Raw genomic sequence first — 16,373 nt, 5'->3', positions numbered from 1 at the left:
CATTGAACACATTTTTACTTGTTTCACCTGAGTTGCTGAGTGGTGGGAGTGAAGGTTTTCCATTTCAGTCCCCCCTTCCCTCCCTTCTTGCAATCACCATGTCAGCCTTTGCATGACACCTCCTTCAGCAGGAGAGGTGCTCGTCAGACCAGTTTTCAGCCAGTGTTTATGTGCAAACGTATTTGGGTAAGTACTCTAAGACGGAAGTTCAAACTCAAGAAACTGGATTTGGTTCTGAGAAAGGTGTAACAAACTATTTTTAATGTAACAGATCTCCTAACAGAAATGTGAGACTGATTTTAACACACCTCTCAGGAGCTTGAGAGAACGCTGAACATTTTCATCACTTGAAGGATTAGACAGCCCTCCACAGGTGAGTGTTATTTTAAACTACTACTACTACTAGTGCTACAGGCACTTAAAACCCTTAATTTCTTGTTTTAACATTTTTCTTTACTATGGTTTCATTTATTAAACATCTGTCATTTATTTTGTTTGTTAGTTTGTGTTTAATTCACTATTTATGAGACATTCAGGTCCTTTCTTACCTCAAACCCTCACGCCCCACTAAATGGCATGTGCTGACGTGTTAATGAGTCTACAGATAATATTTACACTTCTCTATTAATAGGTTTTCTAAAAGGTTTCTTAAACACAGCAGAAGCCCAATGATATCTACTGTCTTACCTGATCTGATTTGTTGAATGTTTTGCTGTGACAGCACTGAAAAAGACTTAAACACATCAACGTCACCACCGTGTACCGGCACGTGTGACGGCAAATGCCTGGAATGTGAATGCAGTCACCTTTGCACAAAGATTAAACAGAGAATAGCTGACAGCGGACATTCTCAATGTAAGAAACGTTTTTACAGACCTACTATAATACACTTATGGTCCACTAAAGAAGAGTAAATAACCAACCAAAAATAACCCGCCTGACTTCATTAACCAGGAACTCTCAAACAGATAACACTCGAGCACAAACAGACTCACAACCCTGTCCTACCCCTTTACCCAGAGCCACAGAGTGGTTTATTTTCTCAATCAAAAAATGTGGTAGCTATGACACACAAGACATTCCAGTCTTCCGAACATCATATTCTAGAGTAAAACAATAATAAATAGTAAGAAAATAAAATCCCGTACAAACACAGGCGGGTGTGGCCCTAACAATGCACATGCATAAATATGACACTTCTGTGTGGGAGGGAGATATAGGAGGGAACAACACCTGGAAACTTCCTTATTGTGGTGCAGGAAAGAATAAGTGTCCTACTGCTTTCTGAGAGGTAGACTGAGCTTTTAGTGTTTCTTATTCTCTCCATTTCTTTTCTCTTCTCAGGGTTTATCTCTAGTATTGTTTCAATTTACACCCAGGACATTACCACCTAGTTTTGAGTTGCTGCTGTTCCACTTCAAGTAATTTTATTTTGTCAATTTGCTGCCCGCTCTCTCTGCACTGTTCTGGGGACTTCTAGTGAAAAATAAACTTTCTCTCAGTTTAGAGCCTGTTGTTTCCACTAAATGAAATGTGTTACACTGTAATGTGTTATCCTTGGCAAAAAAGTAAAATATCAAACAATCCAGAATAATTATACTGGGACATATTGTCCAAATGAAGCCCTGAGCGGTCAGTGAGAGGGGAAAAAAGATCAGGGGTAAAAATATCATTATTCTACAGAGAATACTGCCATGTTGTTCATCACTTCTCCCATCATAAACACAATTATTCTCTTGAAGGCAATATCCAGCCTCAAACACAATTCCTTCAATACTTGACACATTAGGTCAAACTGGACCCATGAAATGCCAATCACACACACTATTGCAGCCTTTGTTGCCTGTTGTTAATGTGTGAAGGACATGTTGTATTTATAATAATATTAATAATGGAGAATAGAATTCAAAAGACATTTTGTCCATCAGATAATTGCAGCAAATAAATTACAACAAATGTTAACTTATGACACACCTTTAGATATTTAGCTTGTGGGTCATATGTCAGTCTGCTGTTGATCTGGGAATGAAGTAGTGCAGAGATTTACAGGCTGCACTTCAGCAGGCTTTGCCCAAAAATGCTCGGAGTCAGCGGTTAGAGGCAGATCCAGCCCCCATAAAGCACCACTTAACACTGTATGAAGTCAGAAAACGTCTGGTGTCTGTCATCAGTCTGCAGCTGTGAGGCTTCAGCATCTGGACCATGGCTGTCCCGTACAAAAACCAGCATTACACTTACCTGAAGAGGGACTGCATCAAGGACAAGACGCTGTTTGAGGATCCAGAGTTCCCTGCCACCAATGCATCGCTGTTTTATAGGAAACCACTTCCTGGTAGGGTGGAGTGGAAACGACCAGGGGTGAGTAGCACAGAGTTGGTAGTGGTCCATCACAAACATTCATCAGGAAATGCGATTATAGCTGCAAATAAACAGTCACAGTTTACTGTACAAGGTGGCTTTTAAATGTCATTATTTTGAAATAACTGGGTTTGATGTGAGCAGAAGTCTGAATTGTAGCTCAAGTATAAAGATCAATGTACCACCACTACACTTGATTTGTACAGGTATAACAAACTAAACCGAGAATCTATTTAAAGTTTTTCTTTTACAATAAAAACGTGTGAAGTGCATCACAATGGCTTTTCTGTTGTAGGAGATATGCAATGAGCCTCATCTCTTTGTGGAGGGCATCAGCTCCCATGATCTGAACCAGGGACTCGTGGGTAACTGCTGGTTTGTTGCTGCCTGCTCCTGTCTGGCTTTGAAGCCACACCTCTGGAAGAAGGTGAGTTAATTTGGTTCCTTTAGGCTGACTGTGTCAGCTAAGGGGCTGGCAAATTGAATGTTGTTAAGTAATTATTAATACAGCTACTACTGCAGCTCTAATGTGCACAAGTCAAACTGTTGGTACAGCAGCATTGAGGGTTTGAAACATGTAACCAGCTACCAGCACAAATCAAATCAGGACAGCAGAATTCAACTGTGAAGGGTTCACTCATTGGACTGTACTTGTACAGCGCATTTCTAGTCTTCAAACCACTCAAAGTTCTTTACAAGTTCACTACATGTCACATTCACACATATAGGTGCTCATTAGCAACAGGAACCAATCATACCCATCTGGAGCAATTTGGGGTTCACTATCTTGCCCAAGGACAGTTCGACATGCAGGCTGGAGAACCACAGATCTTCTGATTAGTGGGTGATCCGCTCTACCTCCTGAACCACAGCCATGACTCATAACTATAATGCTTTTGTAGTTTATTGCTGGTAGATATTATCATCTGAGCTACAACACATTTACAAGTAGAAGTGCTGTTAAACCTGAGTGAGATAAATTAACTTATATTTTACTTTACACTCCATGAAATTTGTTGTAGATTCTTCAAAACGTTTTATCAAAATAAAGGAGCGTCCAACAAAATGTAACCCCAATATATCAAAGAAGACTTTGGGAGAAGAGGACAGTTTGACAATGATGGAAGATGAACTGGAGAACATAACAATGGAGAATCAAATGTCAGCCACTAACTTTATGTTCAGCTTTGTGTAGAACGTTTTGTCAGAAAAATCTCATGGGGTTTTTCACTCCTGCTCAGAGAACTGACTATGCAGACGGTAACAGATAGAGCCAGTGTGCATCTTTAGAAGCCAGTATAATATTTTGGTCTTATCTATTAATAAGTTATTCCTGGTTAAACCTTTTCAAACCTTTTCAGCTGATGCTGAAATCTTAATCCATGCATTAATCACATCATGTCTGGATTATTGCAATGCTTTATTTCTTGGTCTTCCCAAAAAACTTATTGCAAGATTACAGTACGTTCAAAACTCAGCAGCAAGAGTTCTCACCTCCACCAGGCGTTCTGCTCACATTACTCCGGTGCTTCATCACCTTCACTGGCTACCGGTGGCATCACGTACCCACTTTAAGGTATTGCTTCTAACATTTAAGGCATAAATGGTCTTGCACCCCCATATTGGTCTGATCAACTTTTCACATACCGCCCTGCATGGTCTCTCAGATCAACTGAACTTGGTTTATTGTCCATCCCTCGTTTCCGGTTGTCTACAGTAGGTGGAAGGTCATTTAGTGTTAATGCTCCAAAATTATGGAATTCACTGTCCCTTTCACTTCGAAATATTTCATCTGTGGCTACATTCAAGACACAGTTAAAAACATATCTATTTAACATGTATTTCGTTTAAATGTGACTATATGTATCCTATGTGATTGTAAGTTGTGTTAGTGTGTAAATTTACCATGTAAAGCGACCTTGAGCTCTGGAAAGGCGCTATATAAATAAAACTTCTTCTTCTTCTTCTTCTTCTTCAAAGAGCCGTATTCACAAAAAAAGAAACCAATACTTGTTTTTTAATATTATGAGCTTTATGCAAGGAGGTTGTCAGTGCAGACTTGTATCCTTCGGTATCATTGGATTAACATTATTTCCAATAATTTGATTCTGAAAGAACAATGTCGCTCAAAAAACTCTGCAACAGGGAGTTTGTGAAAATGTGTATATTACACATACATTCACCCCTTGTGTAATATTACATTTTTGTGAAATAAACATCAGCAGCAAAATAATGGTACACCTATTGGTTCTTGTACTTTGAAATGTGTTTATTTTATGAGTAAAAAATGCAGATCTCCAAAGCTTTTCTATTATACTCTAAAAGCTACATTATCCCCTTGATATTTCGTTATGCGCAAAGACATAATTTACACCATTTGCCTGGATTCTAACAATGTATTTAATTGAATTGTTGTGACTGCTGTATTTTGTAGCCATTTTGTTCAACTCTGTCAATTATATCACAGTAGGGGTCATGTGGCTTTTCGCTCAGCTGCAAAACTCCCTTGTTCAACTGAAAAATTACTTATTGGTCACACTGATCTTTGTTGCATTGTGTTCAATGTGTTTGTGTGTTCCCAGGTAATTCCTGACCATAACGAGCAGGAATGGGATCGAAAACACCCAGAGAACTATGCTGGAATCTTCCACTTTGAGTTCTGGGTGTTTGGACAGTGGGTGGATGTGGTGGTGGACGACCGGCTGCCTACAATCAACGGAGAACTCATCTACTGTCACTCGAAAGAAAAAAACGAATTCTGGAGTGCTCTGCTGGAGAAGGCCTACGCCAAGTCAGTAAACCTAAACCAGATTGTCCCTTTTGCAGAAATAGATTTGTATTTATTTATGTGTATTTATATGTAGTTGATGTTATAAAAAAAAAATATAACCATAATGATTATCATTACGTTAAAACATAATACATTACTACTACTACTGCTACAATTGTAAATCCTATTACTAGTACAACCTACCACTACTTATCCTACTAATCATACAATATATTTGCAATGTTTAATATAATAAAACAACTATTGCTGCTTTCATTACATTATAAAAACATTTTGAAAATAAGTGTTGTATCATGTCATGTCATGCAGAAAAAATACAACATACTGGCGATTAGTTAGAATGTATAACAAACTTTGAATTTTCCATTTTTGTGTTCAATTGTAACACCTCCAACTACTAAATAACCATGTGATTCTCCTGCACCCTCCGTGTCAAGACTCGCTGGCTGCTATGAGTCCCTGGAAGGAGGAAACACCGGAGACGCTGTGGTGGATTTCAGTGGAGCTGTGGTTGAAGCCATCAATCTGGAGACAGAAGCTCACTATAAGGACCAGAAAAAACAAGACCAGCTGTTTGAGGATCTACTAACAGTCTACGATCATGGTGGAATCATAAGCTGCTCCATTAAGGTCTGTGCTCTTCTTGCATGTTTGCGTCTCCTTCTCTATACTTGAGAGAAACTTTCCATAATACACCATTTGTTTTTATGACTCCATCAGGCACAGCCTCATGAAATGGAGAACAGAATGGCAAACGGATTGGTGAAAGGCCATGCATACTCAGTAACAGCAGTGAAGAAGGTGCGTATGGGTCACGGGCTGCTGGCCTACTTTAAGAACGAAACCATTCCTCTGATCCGCATGAGGAACCCCTGGGGCAAAATTGAGTGGAATGGAGCCTGGAGTGACAGGTAAGAAGTTAAATTCTTCTCCACTGTTTTTTGCCGTTGAAGGTGATACTCCACGCAAATTCTTCCAAAAGGTTTTAAAATGTAACACACTAACTGCCTGTAGATTTATAAGGTGACGGTAAAAAAAATCTACCTAAATTTATCCTGGGTACGGTGAATTCTAGGAGTGACCAGAACAAATACAAGAATTTTAAAAAAAGTATGGAACTTATGACAAACATATCCTGTGGTGTTATCCACTACAGTCTACTGTCCCTACTCAGTATGTGCCAAAAAGTCATATTTTTGGATAAATATGGTTCTATAAGTGCTAAGGTGTGCAAATCGACATGCACTCCTACTACAACCACAAGATTCATTATCTGCAAAGAAACAAAAAAAAACATTTGCTATCACCACATTTTATGACTCAGAAGGTAGATTTTGTGGAGATTATAACTTTAAAACTATTTGTTTGTACCTACTAGCAATTTATAAATGCATCCATCATCTCTGCTTGCTGTTTGTCAGCTCTGAGGAATGGTCAAAGGTTGGTGATACAGAGAGAGGCAAACTTGGCATCACAGTAGAGGATGATGGGGAGTTCTGGTGAGTGATTTAGCTCCTCCAATTACAACAACCTATGGGATTTATGTCCTCTTTCAGAGTGGAATGATGAATTTTCTGTTCACACCCACAGGATGTCATTCACAGACTGGTGCAAGTTCTTCACAGATACAGATGTTTGCCGTCTCATCAATACATCGCTGGTTAGTGTCCAGAAGAGATGGCATGAGTTTGTGTACTTTGGGAGCTGGACCAAACATGCAGAGCCGCTGTTAAACCGCTGCGGTGGCTGTGCTAACCACAAGACGACATTCCTGCAGAACCCACAGGTACTGCAGGGTCAGGGTGGACCTCACACCACCTGTGTGCATGCACATTTATACACATGTATCACTCCTTTTCAATTTCTTTTACAGTACTTGTTCGATATTACAAAGGAAGTCGATGAGGTCCTAATCTCCTTGCAACAGAAAGACTTGAAAATCCACAGAAAAGAAGGTCAAGGAGAAAATCTAAGCATTGGCTTCGGTGTCTTCAAGGTGAACCACCATACTTTATTGATCTAATGAAAGGTTGATATTTGATCTGTAACTGCGTATTGCACGATAAGAGCCAAAAGAATTATAAACCAGGGGAATCAGGAAAAGATTTGAAGGGTATCTGAAACATTTTACAAAGATCGTGGTGAGGCTGACTAGAGATGAGTTATTACAGAGGAAATGGTGCTCGTCTGGAACAAGACGTCAGTCAGAGGTCAGTTTGTTTTGGGGGAAAACAAGGTCCTTTCAACACATTTTGGCTTTCATTTTGTTCAAAGAATTTGGCTTCGTTTGACTTTTCTACTCATTTTTTGAGCAAACAGTGAACAGTTGTTGGGTGTTTCAAATGACAGGCAGACATTACTTGATCGGTTTATCAGATCTAAAACAAGAGGCTGAATCGTAGGCTACATGATTAAATGGAAAAAAATGCACATTATTTAGTTGATTGTTTCAAGCTGGAAAACAAAATGGGACCAAACACATTTCTTTAAAACTCCCAGTAAGGTGCAAAGAGAGAATGCAGCTCCTTCACAGCCATGATAGACATCTCATGCATTACGGGTTCATTTGGTTCATTTGGTGGTTTCTGGAGGTAAAACAAACCCATAAAAGTATATGTGTTCTATGTTATTATATACTGAACATATGTGAGACCACAACCTCACAAAAAAGATGGGATTTCTTTTTTTTTAAATATAATGTTTTACATTGGAGATGATTATGTGTAGAACTGCTACATTTAGAACGACAGATCAGTGCAACTCAGTACTGTGTTTCAGTTAAGGTCTCAACAAAGTCCTTTCAAGCAGCTGTCAGACTTGTCAAATTAGATCAAGCCAGGTTCAAGCGCGCACACTATACACCCTTATCATGCTGATAGGAGTGCAGCCAAAGCGGAAGGTTCTGGACAGCAATAAACACTGGTGCCACAAAGAGCTTGTGATTAAAAAAGCAGCTGTGTGCACACAGCCTGTTGAACTGTGTGAGCCTGAACCTGAATTTAACCCTTGTCATGTATGGTCATCATGCAAGTGATCTATCCTCCTACTTCATTTGACGGACTCCAGACATTGCCCACTCTATAAACTGTCTCTGTTTTTTATGTTGTCATCCACTGCACTTTGAGAAGTAGATCAGTATGGTAGTTATGACCCTTTCAACCAAATTCCACACTATTAAAATATGTGTATCAGTGGACGTCTGGTATCCCAGCAACTCAGTGAATCCTGGAGTTTGAGGATTATGATTATTATGTTAACTATGGCTGACTGTTAACTACTCAAACAAGAATGATATGCAGTATAATAAACCTGGAGCAGGTAGAACAGGATTTTCTTTTCTTTCAGCTATACTGACTCATCTTACCAGTTCAAGAATTATATAACTATGTACTTTCACACACACACTTTTTCTTCTGCCACCAGGAGGCAGAAGAACCTGTGTAAGCAGCAAACACTAAATATTTTCTCCTCTAGATTCTGTTAATACCCATAAAATGGCTTATAAAGGTAAAAAATGGTAACCTTTGTTTCATCCCATGAAATATTGTAACACACTGTCTTTCAAACCTAAACTTGTCTAACCACAATGGGTACGTTAACATGCGCACTAGTATCCTGATCATATTTGGGATTTGATGTTTACATGAAACATGAGAGACCTGGTTATTCATATCCCTGATTACATTACTCTAACCGTATCCAGGCTTTTAATCATCTGTGTGCAGCTGTGTCCTGATTTCTCACCATCTCAACCCCAGGTAGCATATGGCAGGTTTCTCAAAACCGGGACAAAATGTACAAACACATAACCAGGATACTGCAAAAACCCAATCATAACCAGGATACTAGAGCACATGTAAATGCGCTTGTTGTTAAAATCACCTGCTAGACTTTATACCTGAGGAGTAAAGTCACCAAATGAAGCCCAAATGCTTTTCCTTTCCCAGGTGGAACTTAACAGGAAGTATCGGATGCATGACATCCTGACTCAACAGTGTGTGGCAACGTCCACCTACATCAATGCTCGGACAGTGTTTATGAGATGCAAGCTCCTACAGGGCCGCTACGTGATCATCCCGACTACCTTCAGACCCCAGACGCTGGGGGATTACATGATCCGAGTTTTCACTAGTGTGGACTCACATTGCAGGTATGACTGTGATGGAGGTGTGACATCAAACCAGTGACAGTGTGCAGTTGAGTGAGTATAAATCAGCAGCATGGCTGTGTTTTATGCAGTCAGACAGAAATGTAATGTTCACATATCTGACAATTCTCAGGTCTTGCGAGACACTGCAGAAAAAACAGGAACACAGCTGTTCTTTGACTTCATTTCAGAAATCGATGAATGGAAAATATCCAAAGAAAACACTTAAATGAATGTTTTGGAGAAGGGAGACTATAACATTATGTCACATTAAATCACTAACACCCCTCTCCCACTGCTTTTCCTGGCCAAACATTCTGTTTTGCCAGATCATTAAACCAGTGTTGTGTCTAGGAAACATAATGTCACTTCCCTGGTCTACCAATTTGCTTATATCAACATCTAGGCCAAAGTACCAAGATACAGGAACTCTATTTCTCTCCTGGTCCTTAAATTCTCCTCTACTCTCACAGGGAATTGATTGAGGATAAGCCAAGGGTAAGATGCTGGAGTTCATTCCTCGGATATCCACAAGCTCTGACTCATGTCTATGTGCACCGAGCTGAAGGGCTGCAGAACCAGGACAGTACAGGAGGTAATAGGACTTTACACAAGCCAGGCTATACCTCAAATATTCTAATCAGTGTAATCACTCTGTAGTCCACCAGTTTGGTTTGCTGAGATGGATCCTTACTTGTTTTCATGCAGGTGCAGACCCCTATGTGATAATTTCCTGTGAGGGCCAGTCAGTAAAATCCATCATCAAGAAGGACACTTTGCAACCAGAGTTTGGAACTAGCGCCATTTTCTACAGGAAGAATCCCAGAAAGCCCATAACTGTAGAGGTAAGATGGCATCTCTCTGGTCCTGATGACTGCAATTAATCTCAGCGACTGGTGGTGTGTAGGGGTTGTAGCTCTCTATCCTGCGGTAACCATATATCTAAAACATGTCGACTTTTCAGCCTTGTTTAAACTAAATGCATTTTTGTTAATAATCCAATGTGTTTTGAAACGGTTTTGAGGCAGGACATTTTTTCACAGCCTATTGAGGAAAATACTCCTTCAATGTATAAAAAAATACTGAAAATTATAATGTAAATTATAAATATAGTAACTTGCTAAGCTGCCCTATACTTGATAAAAGCAGATTTATATTAAATTTATGGTGCCTTTTCAGTTTTTACCTTGCAAAGCAAACAAATCTCTCTTTAACAGAACTAGTGGGTGAATATTAATATATGAACAGTAGTAGTTTAAATGATGTGGCAATTCTTTCATAAAAAACACAATTTGATACTGTAGACTAATTATAGAACCACAGTTCCTCAAAGTTTAACAGTTTCTTTGGATTAAATATGTTCTATATAATATGTACTATATGTATATATATATATATATATATATATATATATATATATATATATATATATATATACATAATATATATATATATATATATATATATAAGCTCACATCCAACTAGTGATCAACTGACAGATGTAATGGCCACTTGTAACTGGCTGTGATTGAGCACAGGATATCATCTTTGCCTGATGACGTCATAATCAAATCAGAGTCATCAGCTCTCTGCCAAAGCCCTGCAGATGTACTATGGTCATTTTGTAATGTATGACAGTAGCATTCTTACATATATTTCAAACTGACTTGTCTTCCTCAGGTGTGGAACAATAACTCAGTGAAGGATGAGTTTATGGGCCAAGTGGTGTTGTCCGGGTCGGTGAAGGACACAACTGACCCTCAAAAGCTAAAGCTGAGGAAGCAAGGACAAACGGATGAGATGCCCGGCAGCATCAGTCTGAGGATCATCACTTCTACCCAGCTGACCGCCATGTGACCTTGTCAGTGACCTAACAGAAGGCGGGATCTTTCTCAGCGCTGAACTATGTGGTGAACATCTTGTGAAACTCGACATATGCCATTATCATCAAAGAAGCAATGCCAGTTGTGATTCGACCTGTTTTCTACTGCTGATGTTGATGCTTGTGTATGATTACACTGAGTAGAATTTTACACTATTGATTGCACATTGTTGAATTATTTGCAAAGTTGACAGGTGAGCAGGGCACTATTGGGCAGACTGAATGTCAATGTTATTTTTGCCAAAATAATGAAACTTTTGAATTATGTTTAATTCAAATATTTTTTGTGTAACTTACTAAAATATCTTTAAACTGACGTTTTACAAGTTGCTTGTAAAGATATATATATTTTTTATGTTACACTACTACTACTACTACTGTGTGATATGGCAGTAATTTGTCATTAAAGTCTTACTTGACCTCTATAGTCTCTTTAATGCAGAAAAACTTACCACATGTACAACACAAAATGCATGTTTCATCAATTTTTAATGCATCTCATGTTCCTCTTTTCCATCAGTTCATAGCACCATGTTTTATTGTCATGATTATTAAGAAAATGCAGAACCCTGAATGGCATAAAGAATAAAAAGAAATTCAACCTAATAATCACAATAGCCTACAAGCATTGCCACAACTCTGGTTTTCTTCCTCTTTTTATTTCAGTCCAGTTCCCAAACTGCAATATTTTGTTTTTTTACACTCAAGACACAGCCATGCACAATTCAAAGTTCAAAAAGTCTATTGCTTCAACCACAATTAAAAATAGTTTATCCAAAACCTCATTTCCCCGTTGCTAATTTGTCCGTTTTCAAAGATGGGGAAAGGCCTGCTGAGGTATGCCAGATGGATCAGCAGTTTTTACAAAGCTAGACAATAATAAGAGTAATAATAATAATGATAATAATAATTTAAAAAGTAACATTTTTTGTCTTTGTTCCATTCTCTTGATACACATTTATAGAGGAATTTTCACACCACGTGTACAGGTTTACACATTCAGAAGATAGGAATGTACAGGAGCAACCACAGAAAAGGGGCACGTCAGCGGTATCTCTTGTCCCGAAAATATGCCTTTTGTGCTCATAGTTCAGACCTGTACATGGGGCAGACGCCAAACGTCCCAGGGCTGGCGAAGCTTCCTGACAGGCCACCCACATCTACCGCACACACACATACAGTACATGTACACTCAGCAGTGGTACTCAGGACAGACTGTGTGGGCCCGCACACAGAGTGCTGCATCCACCGGCTCTCTATCCAGATGAAGGAGTGTCCGATAAAGCCCAAACAGGAGAGCTGGATCCAGGAGTGCAGAGACAGTGTGTGTATTCGTTTTTCTCTTTTTTGATGTCCAGGGTGCAAAACATTTATCGATACATACCATAGAGCAACCTGAATATTGTCATTTTAAGTTACGTAATTTTGAAAAAGGGGGGGTCATATTTACATACATACATACATATCCTAACAATCTTAACCTATTTGAAGATGAGATACAGTGTATAGTTTGTTGTACATGCATGAATTCGGTTGCATCCTCCTGTCTAACATCACTCCTTCATCTTCTGTACATTTGTTGTACAATGGAGGTACATTATGACTAAGCAGCTACCCTGCACCTCAAAGTCAAGGTGGACAACGCGAGTGAGGCATCTTCCAGTGCGGATTGAGGTAGCCCCCCTAACACACACACAAACACACACACTCACACACAGAGGGATGCTACATGGGAAACGCCTGACGAAGCTACCAAATACCGACACAAAGTAGATAACTGTACATGAATGAGTTTAAATGCTAACCAAGTATGGAAGGAATGTTAGCAAACAGTGTGAACCTCTACTACAGTTTCTGCTTTCAGTGCTCATCGGGACACCGTACAATCATAAAATGGCACTCAGTACTTTGCTCAGTGGATAACATTCCCCCTTTTTAATACGCCACACGCCCAAAAACTCACTACAAAACGTATAGATCATACCAAAAAAAAGCCACATAAGACACCATTAAAAGACAAAAGGACACTGAAGCATTAATGAGCAGCATCTTAAATACCAAAAGAGGAGACAGGTGGGTGAAGGGGACAGTGGGTGCCCAGTGCCTCATTAGACATGGATGTTGTATATTCAGTATTTTCACCTGAACAGGTAGGCCAGGTTTTTGATTGGCATTCAATCCAAACATGTATAGTCACAGTCATATAATGTATTCTGCAATAGATGAAGACTCAGTAATGGAAACAAGTAGAATTATTTTTCAGATTAGAGAATAACTTATTTTATCTGTATTTTACATTTCTGTTCATACTTTAAAGTTTAGATGTCATCAAAAGTTATTTTAAGTCACAAAAGATTAAATGATTGATTCATTACATGATGAGGAAATTATCTTTCTCCCTCTATATCTTGTTGCAGTTTGGATTGAATATATATTTTTAGTTGCATTATTTTTTTGTCAAGGGGCATCTTTCCTGCTTAAGGTTTAAGGTCACAGGGATGCGCGGGGCACTATGGGAAACTGTGTGGCACAAGATCTCCAACTCACTGTAGGTAAGTAATTACATGACTATTTGCCACTGAAAAAGCTTATCTGAAAGGCTGAAATGTTGGTCCACTGTGTGCTGGCAACTTAAAAGGACATCACCTGATTAATTTACAACAAAAAGCCACACATTGAATATATGGATTATCCTGTTTGAGATGCCTGTACACAGTGAATGCTACAGTTTGTGTCCATGAATTTTCAAATGATCTGTCAAATTTGCAAATAAATTGTTTACATTAGTAATGAAGCTGACAGTATTTTATAGTATATTTAAGGAGTGCTCAGTACCAAATGTTGATTTAAATGTGCGACATATCATCTACATGTGTCTCTAACTACATCACAATAAATGACAACCCCAAATATTTTCCTCCTGAAATTGATAAGAAAAATATTATATATATATTTTAAATTCAATATTTCTCTGTGTATGGTGCACAGTTGAGTCACATTATTGATGCTGCATTACAGTTCTGGTTAAATTCAATCAATATATTAAATAATGACAACATTGCATTAGTTAATATGCATCAGTTTTAGAGTCAAATCAGCAAATTAATCGCAGATAACCTGAACCCAGTGACTCCATGGCAGAGACTGAGAGAAGTTGGCTCAAATGAAATACAAAACCGGTATCTTTTCACCGATATGAAGCGGATTAATGACGGATATTTAAAGTTGGCATAGGTCATGTGAAATTATACCTGACTTTTCCCCCTGTAGCTGCACCCCTACACACACACACACACACACACACACACACACACACATGCACAAAAACACGCCACCTTGAGATGTGACAATCTGCGGAGGAATAGCAATGTTTCTCCACAGAGCCATAGTCATGCAGGCAAAGGTTGGGTCCAGAGTCCCAGAGTCACTCTCCCACCATCATCTGCTGGTCACTGCAGGTGCAAGCGTGGCCTGATTGTGCTCCATGTAGGGACTAGAGGAAAGAAATCCAAGCCTAAAGCTGGGCAGGGAAGGAATCACAGGCTCTTTCTCCTCTTCACTCCTGATGTTTCTTCTTGAAAGAGAGCACGTTTTCTTTTTGTTTTGTTTTTACCATATTTTCTTGGTTTGGGGAGCGACCGCTGCCAAATGAGACATATGACACAGTTGGTACACATCATACGCACGCACACGCCCACACACGCACACATACTTGTGATGGATTGCTCTACATGTACAGAGTGCTGGAGAAGTAAACGAGGAGGCAAGGTCTTTTCAGCAGCATGGGCCGAGAGGCTGCAAGGCCAGATGTCCGTCCTACATATGAGGCCTCGGGGTCTTTTGTCCTTGTGCTGTCACCTTAAGTCACACAAGCCCCCTCCTTGTGCTGTCATGTCACCCACCACCCATACACCCAAGCCCCTGCCCCGATGAATGCACACATTACAGGCAGGGCTCCAGCCTCGGGTGGGGACAGAGGGCACACACCCTAGCGACTGCTGTTCTTTATGGCTTCCTTTGCAGCTACAATCAGAGGCGTCAGGCTGGATAGAGGCTTCGCCAGCTTGAGGAAGGAATGCTGCAGAGGACACAAAGCATAAAAACATACAGATATGAAGCCAATGAAAGACGTATGCACATTTAGAAATATGAATTATTATTGACATTTAGTGATGATTTGGAGACATCTGCAGAACATGAAGAGAGCAGGAGACAGTGCTGGGAGACCTTGATGAGCACCCTGTTAATTTATTATTATTAACCAGCAATTACAGCATTTTTCAACAATTACTGTGTATTTAAACACAATTAAATTATTAACATTATGATAAATTGTTGTAGGATAAGGTTTTTGGTTTTATGGACATTTGGCTTCTGCAAGATGGTCCTGAAAAATTCTACTTTGAATACCACACTCTGTACTTTGATCCCCCTCCAAAAATAAAGAAATAAGATGGCATCAGAACTACGAGTGTGCAGTCAACCCTCCTTTCTCTGACATCTTTCTGCAAACCAACATCTAACTAAAGTATTTGTTCACTTCCTTCAGTTCTCCATTTAGTCTTAAGTTATAATACTGCCTGGTTGACACTACATCACTCTTATGGTTGCAACATATTTTTACCTTTAGATGTACAAGATATTAAATACATGTATGTTTATTCAGGATCAAGTCTCTTTACCTGGAGCAGCTCCTTGGCAGAGCCTCTGCGGTCCACATCCATCTCCAGACAGCGGTTAAGGAAGTCTCTGAACACAGATGACAGCCTCTCTGGGTTCTGCAATTCTGGAGTGCCGTTGGTAGCTATCAGGTACAGCGCCTGAATGACGGAAGAGGTCAAACAGATCAGCAAATGAGGCAACCACAGAAAAAGAATACATACATGCATACTGTATGACCAGTAGAAAGCTAACATCATGAGTCCTGTGTTGAGGCTCCACTTCATGTCTTACCCTGAGTGGATTCTCATTCAGGTAGGGCGGTTCTCCCTCCACCATCTCTATCGCCATGATTCCCAGAGACCAGATATCCACTTTTGGGCCATAAGCCTTCCGAGTCACCACCTCTGGTGCCATCCAGTAGGGCGTTCCCACCATCGTGCTGCGCTTGTTCTGCTCTGGAGTGATCTGGGCACAGAAGCCAAAGTCGGCTGCAGAGGGAGACAGAAGGAGAGGTGCAGTGGTGTGTTTGCATT

General features: G+C 39.7%; 2 protein-coding genes across 4 annotated transcripts in view; one reads left to right on the top strand and one right to left on the bottom strand.

Annotated features, from left to right (window-relative positions):
• Window positions 1–52: 52 nt before the first annotated feature.
• Window positions 53–11,598, top strand: LOC119895606 (calpain-5-like). 2 transcript variants are annotated; one of them, XM_038708833.1, is made up of 14 exons: window positions 53–186; window positions 272–373; window positions 2,172–2,358; window positions 2,654–2,785; window positions 4,941–5,149; window positions 5,587–5,779; window positions 5,870–6,060; window positions 6,571–6,648; window positions 6,740–6,935; window positions 7,023–7,145; window positions 9,097–9,299; window positions 9,770–9,891; window positions 10,005–10,141; window positions 10,977–11,598. In XM_038708833.1, the coding sequence occupies exons 3-14, from the start codon at window positions 2,203–2,205 to the stop codon at window positions 11,151–11,153; spliced, it is 1,917 nt and encodes a 638-aa protein (XP_038564761.1). In that variant the 5' UTR covers window positions 53–186; window positions 272–373; window positions 2,172–2,202; the 3' UTR covers window positions 11,154–11,598. The 2 variants fall into 2 exon arrangements, with proteins under 2 accessions (XP_038564761.1, XP_038564760.1); XM_038708832.1 differs by lacking the exon at window positions 53–186 and having other exon boundaries at window positions 193–373.
• Window positions 11,599–11,816: 218 nt separating this feature from the next.
• Window positions 11,817–16,373, bottom strand: part of LOC119895607 (serine/threonine-protein kinase PAK 3) — a 28,836-nt gene continuing 24,279 nt past the window's right edge. For both annotated transcript variants that reach the window (XM_038708834.1, XM_038708835.1), the window contains 3 exons: window positions 16,132–16,328; window positions 15,861–15,998; window positions 11,817–15,256 (listed from right to left, as the gene is read on the bottom strand). In XM_038708834.1, the coding sequence (XP_038564762.1) occupies window positions 15,167–15,256; window positions 15,861–15,998; window positions 16,132–16,328 (425 nt within the window). In that variant the 3' untranslated portion in view covers window positions 11,817–15,166. The remainder of the gene's footprint in view (window positions 15,257–15,860; window positions 15,999–16,131; window positions 16,329–16,373) is intronic.

Source organism: Micropterus salmoides, unplaced genomic scaffold (genome assembly GCF_014851395.1).
Source record: "Micropterus salmoides isolate LMB-PRFRI ecotype aquatic unplaced genomic scaffold, ASM1485139v1 Ms_hic_scaffold_9, whole genome shotgun sequence".
NCBI lineage: Eukaryota > Metazoa > Chordata > Actinopteri > Centrarchiformes > Centrarchidae > Micropterus > Micropterus salmoides.
Note: the sequence above shows the minus strand (reverse complement) of the source record. Positions and strands in the feature narration are given on the sequence as shown.

What these genes read in the sequence shown, in the direction of transcription:
- LOC119895606 (XM_038708833.1), top strand. Translation starts at nt 2,203, where the DNA reads ATGGCTGTCCCGTACAAAAACCAGCATTACACTTACCTGAAGAGGGAC. An exon ending in TTGGCTTCGGTGTCTTCAAG is followed by an intron (nt 7,146 to 9,096) that starts GTGAACCACCAT and finishes TTCCTTTCCCAG; the next exon opens with GTGGAACTTAACAGGAAGTA. An exon ending in AGTGTGGACTCACATTGCAG is followed by an intron (nt 9,300 to 9,769) that starts GTATGACTGTGA and finishes CTACTCTCACAG; the next exon opens with GGAATTGATTGAGGATAAGC.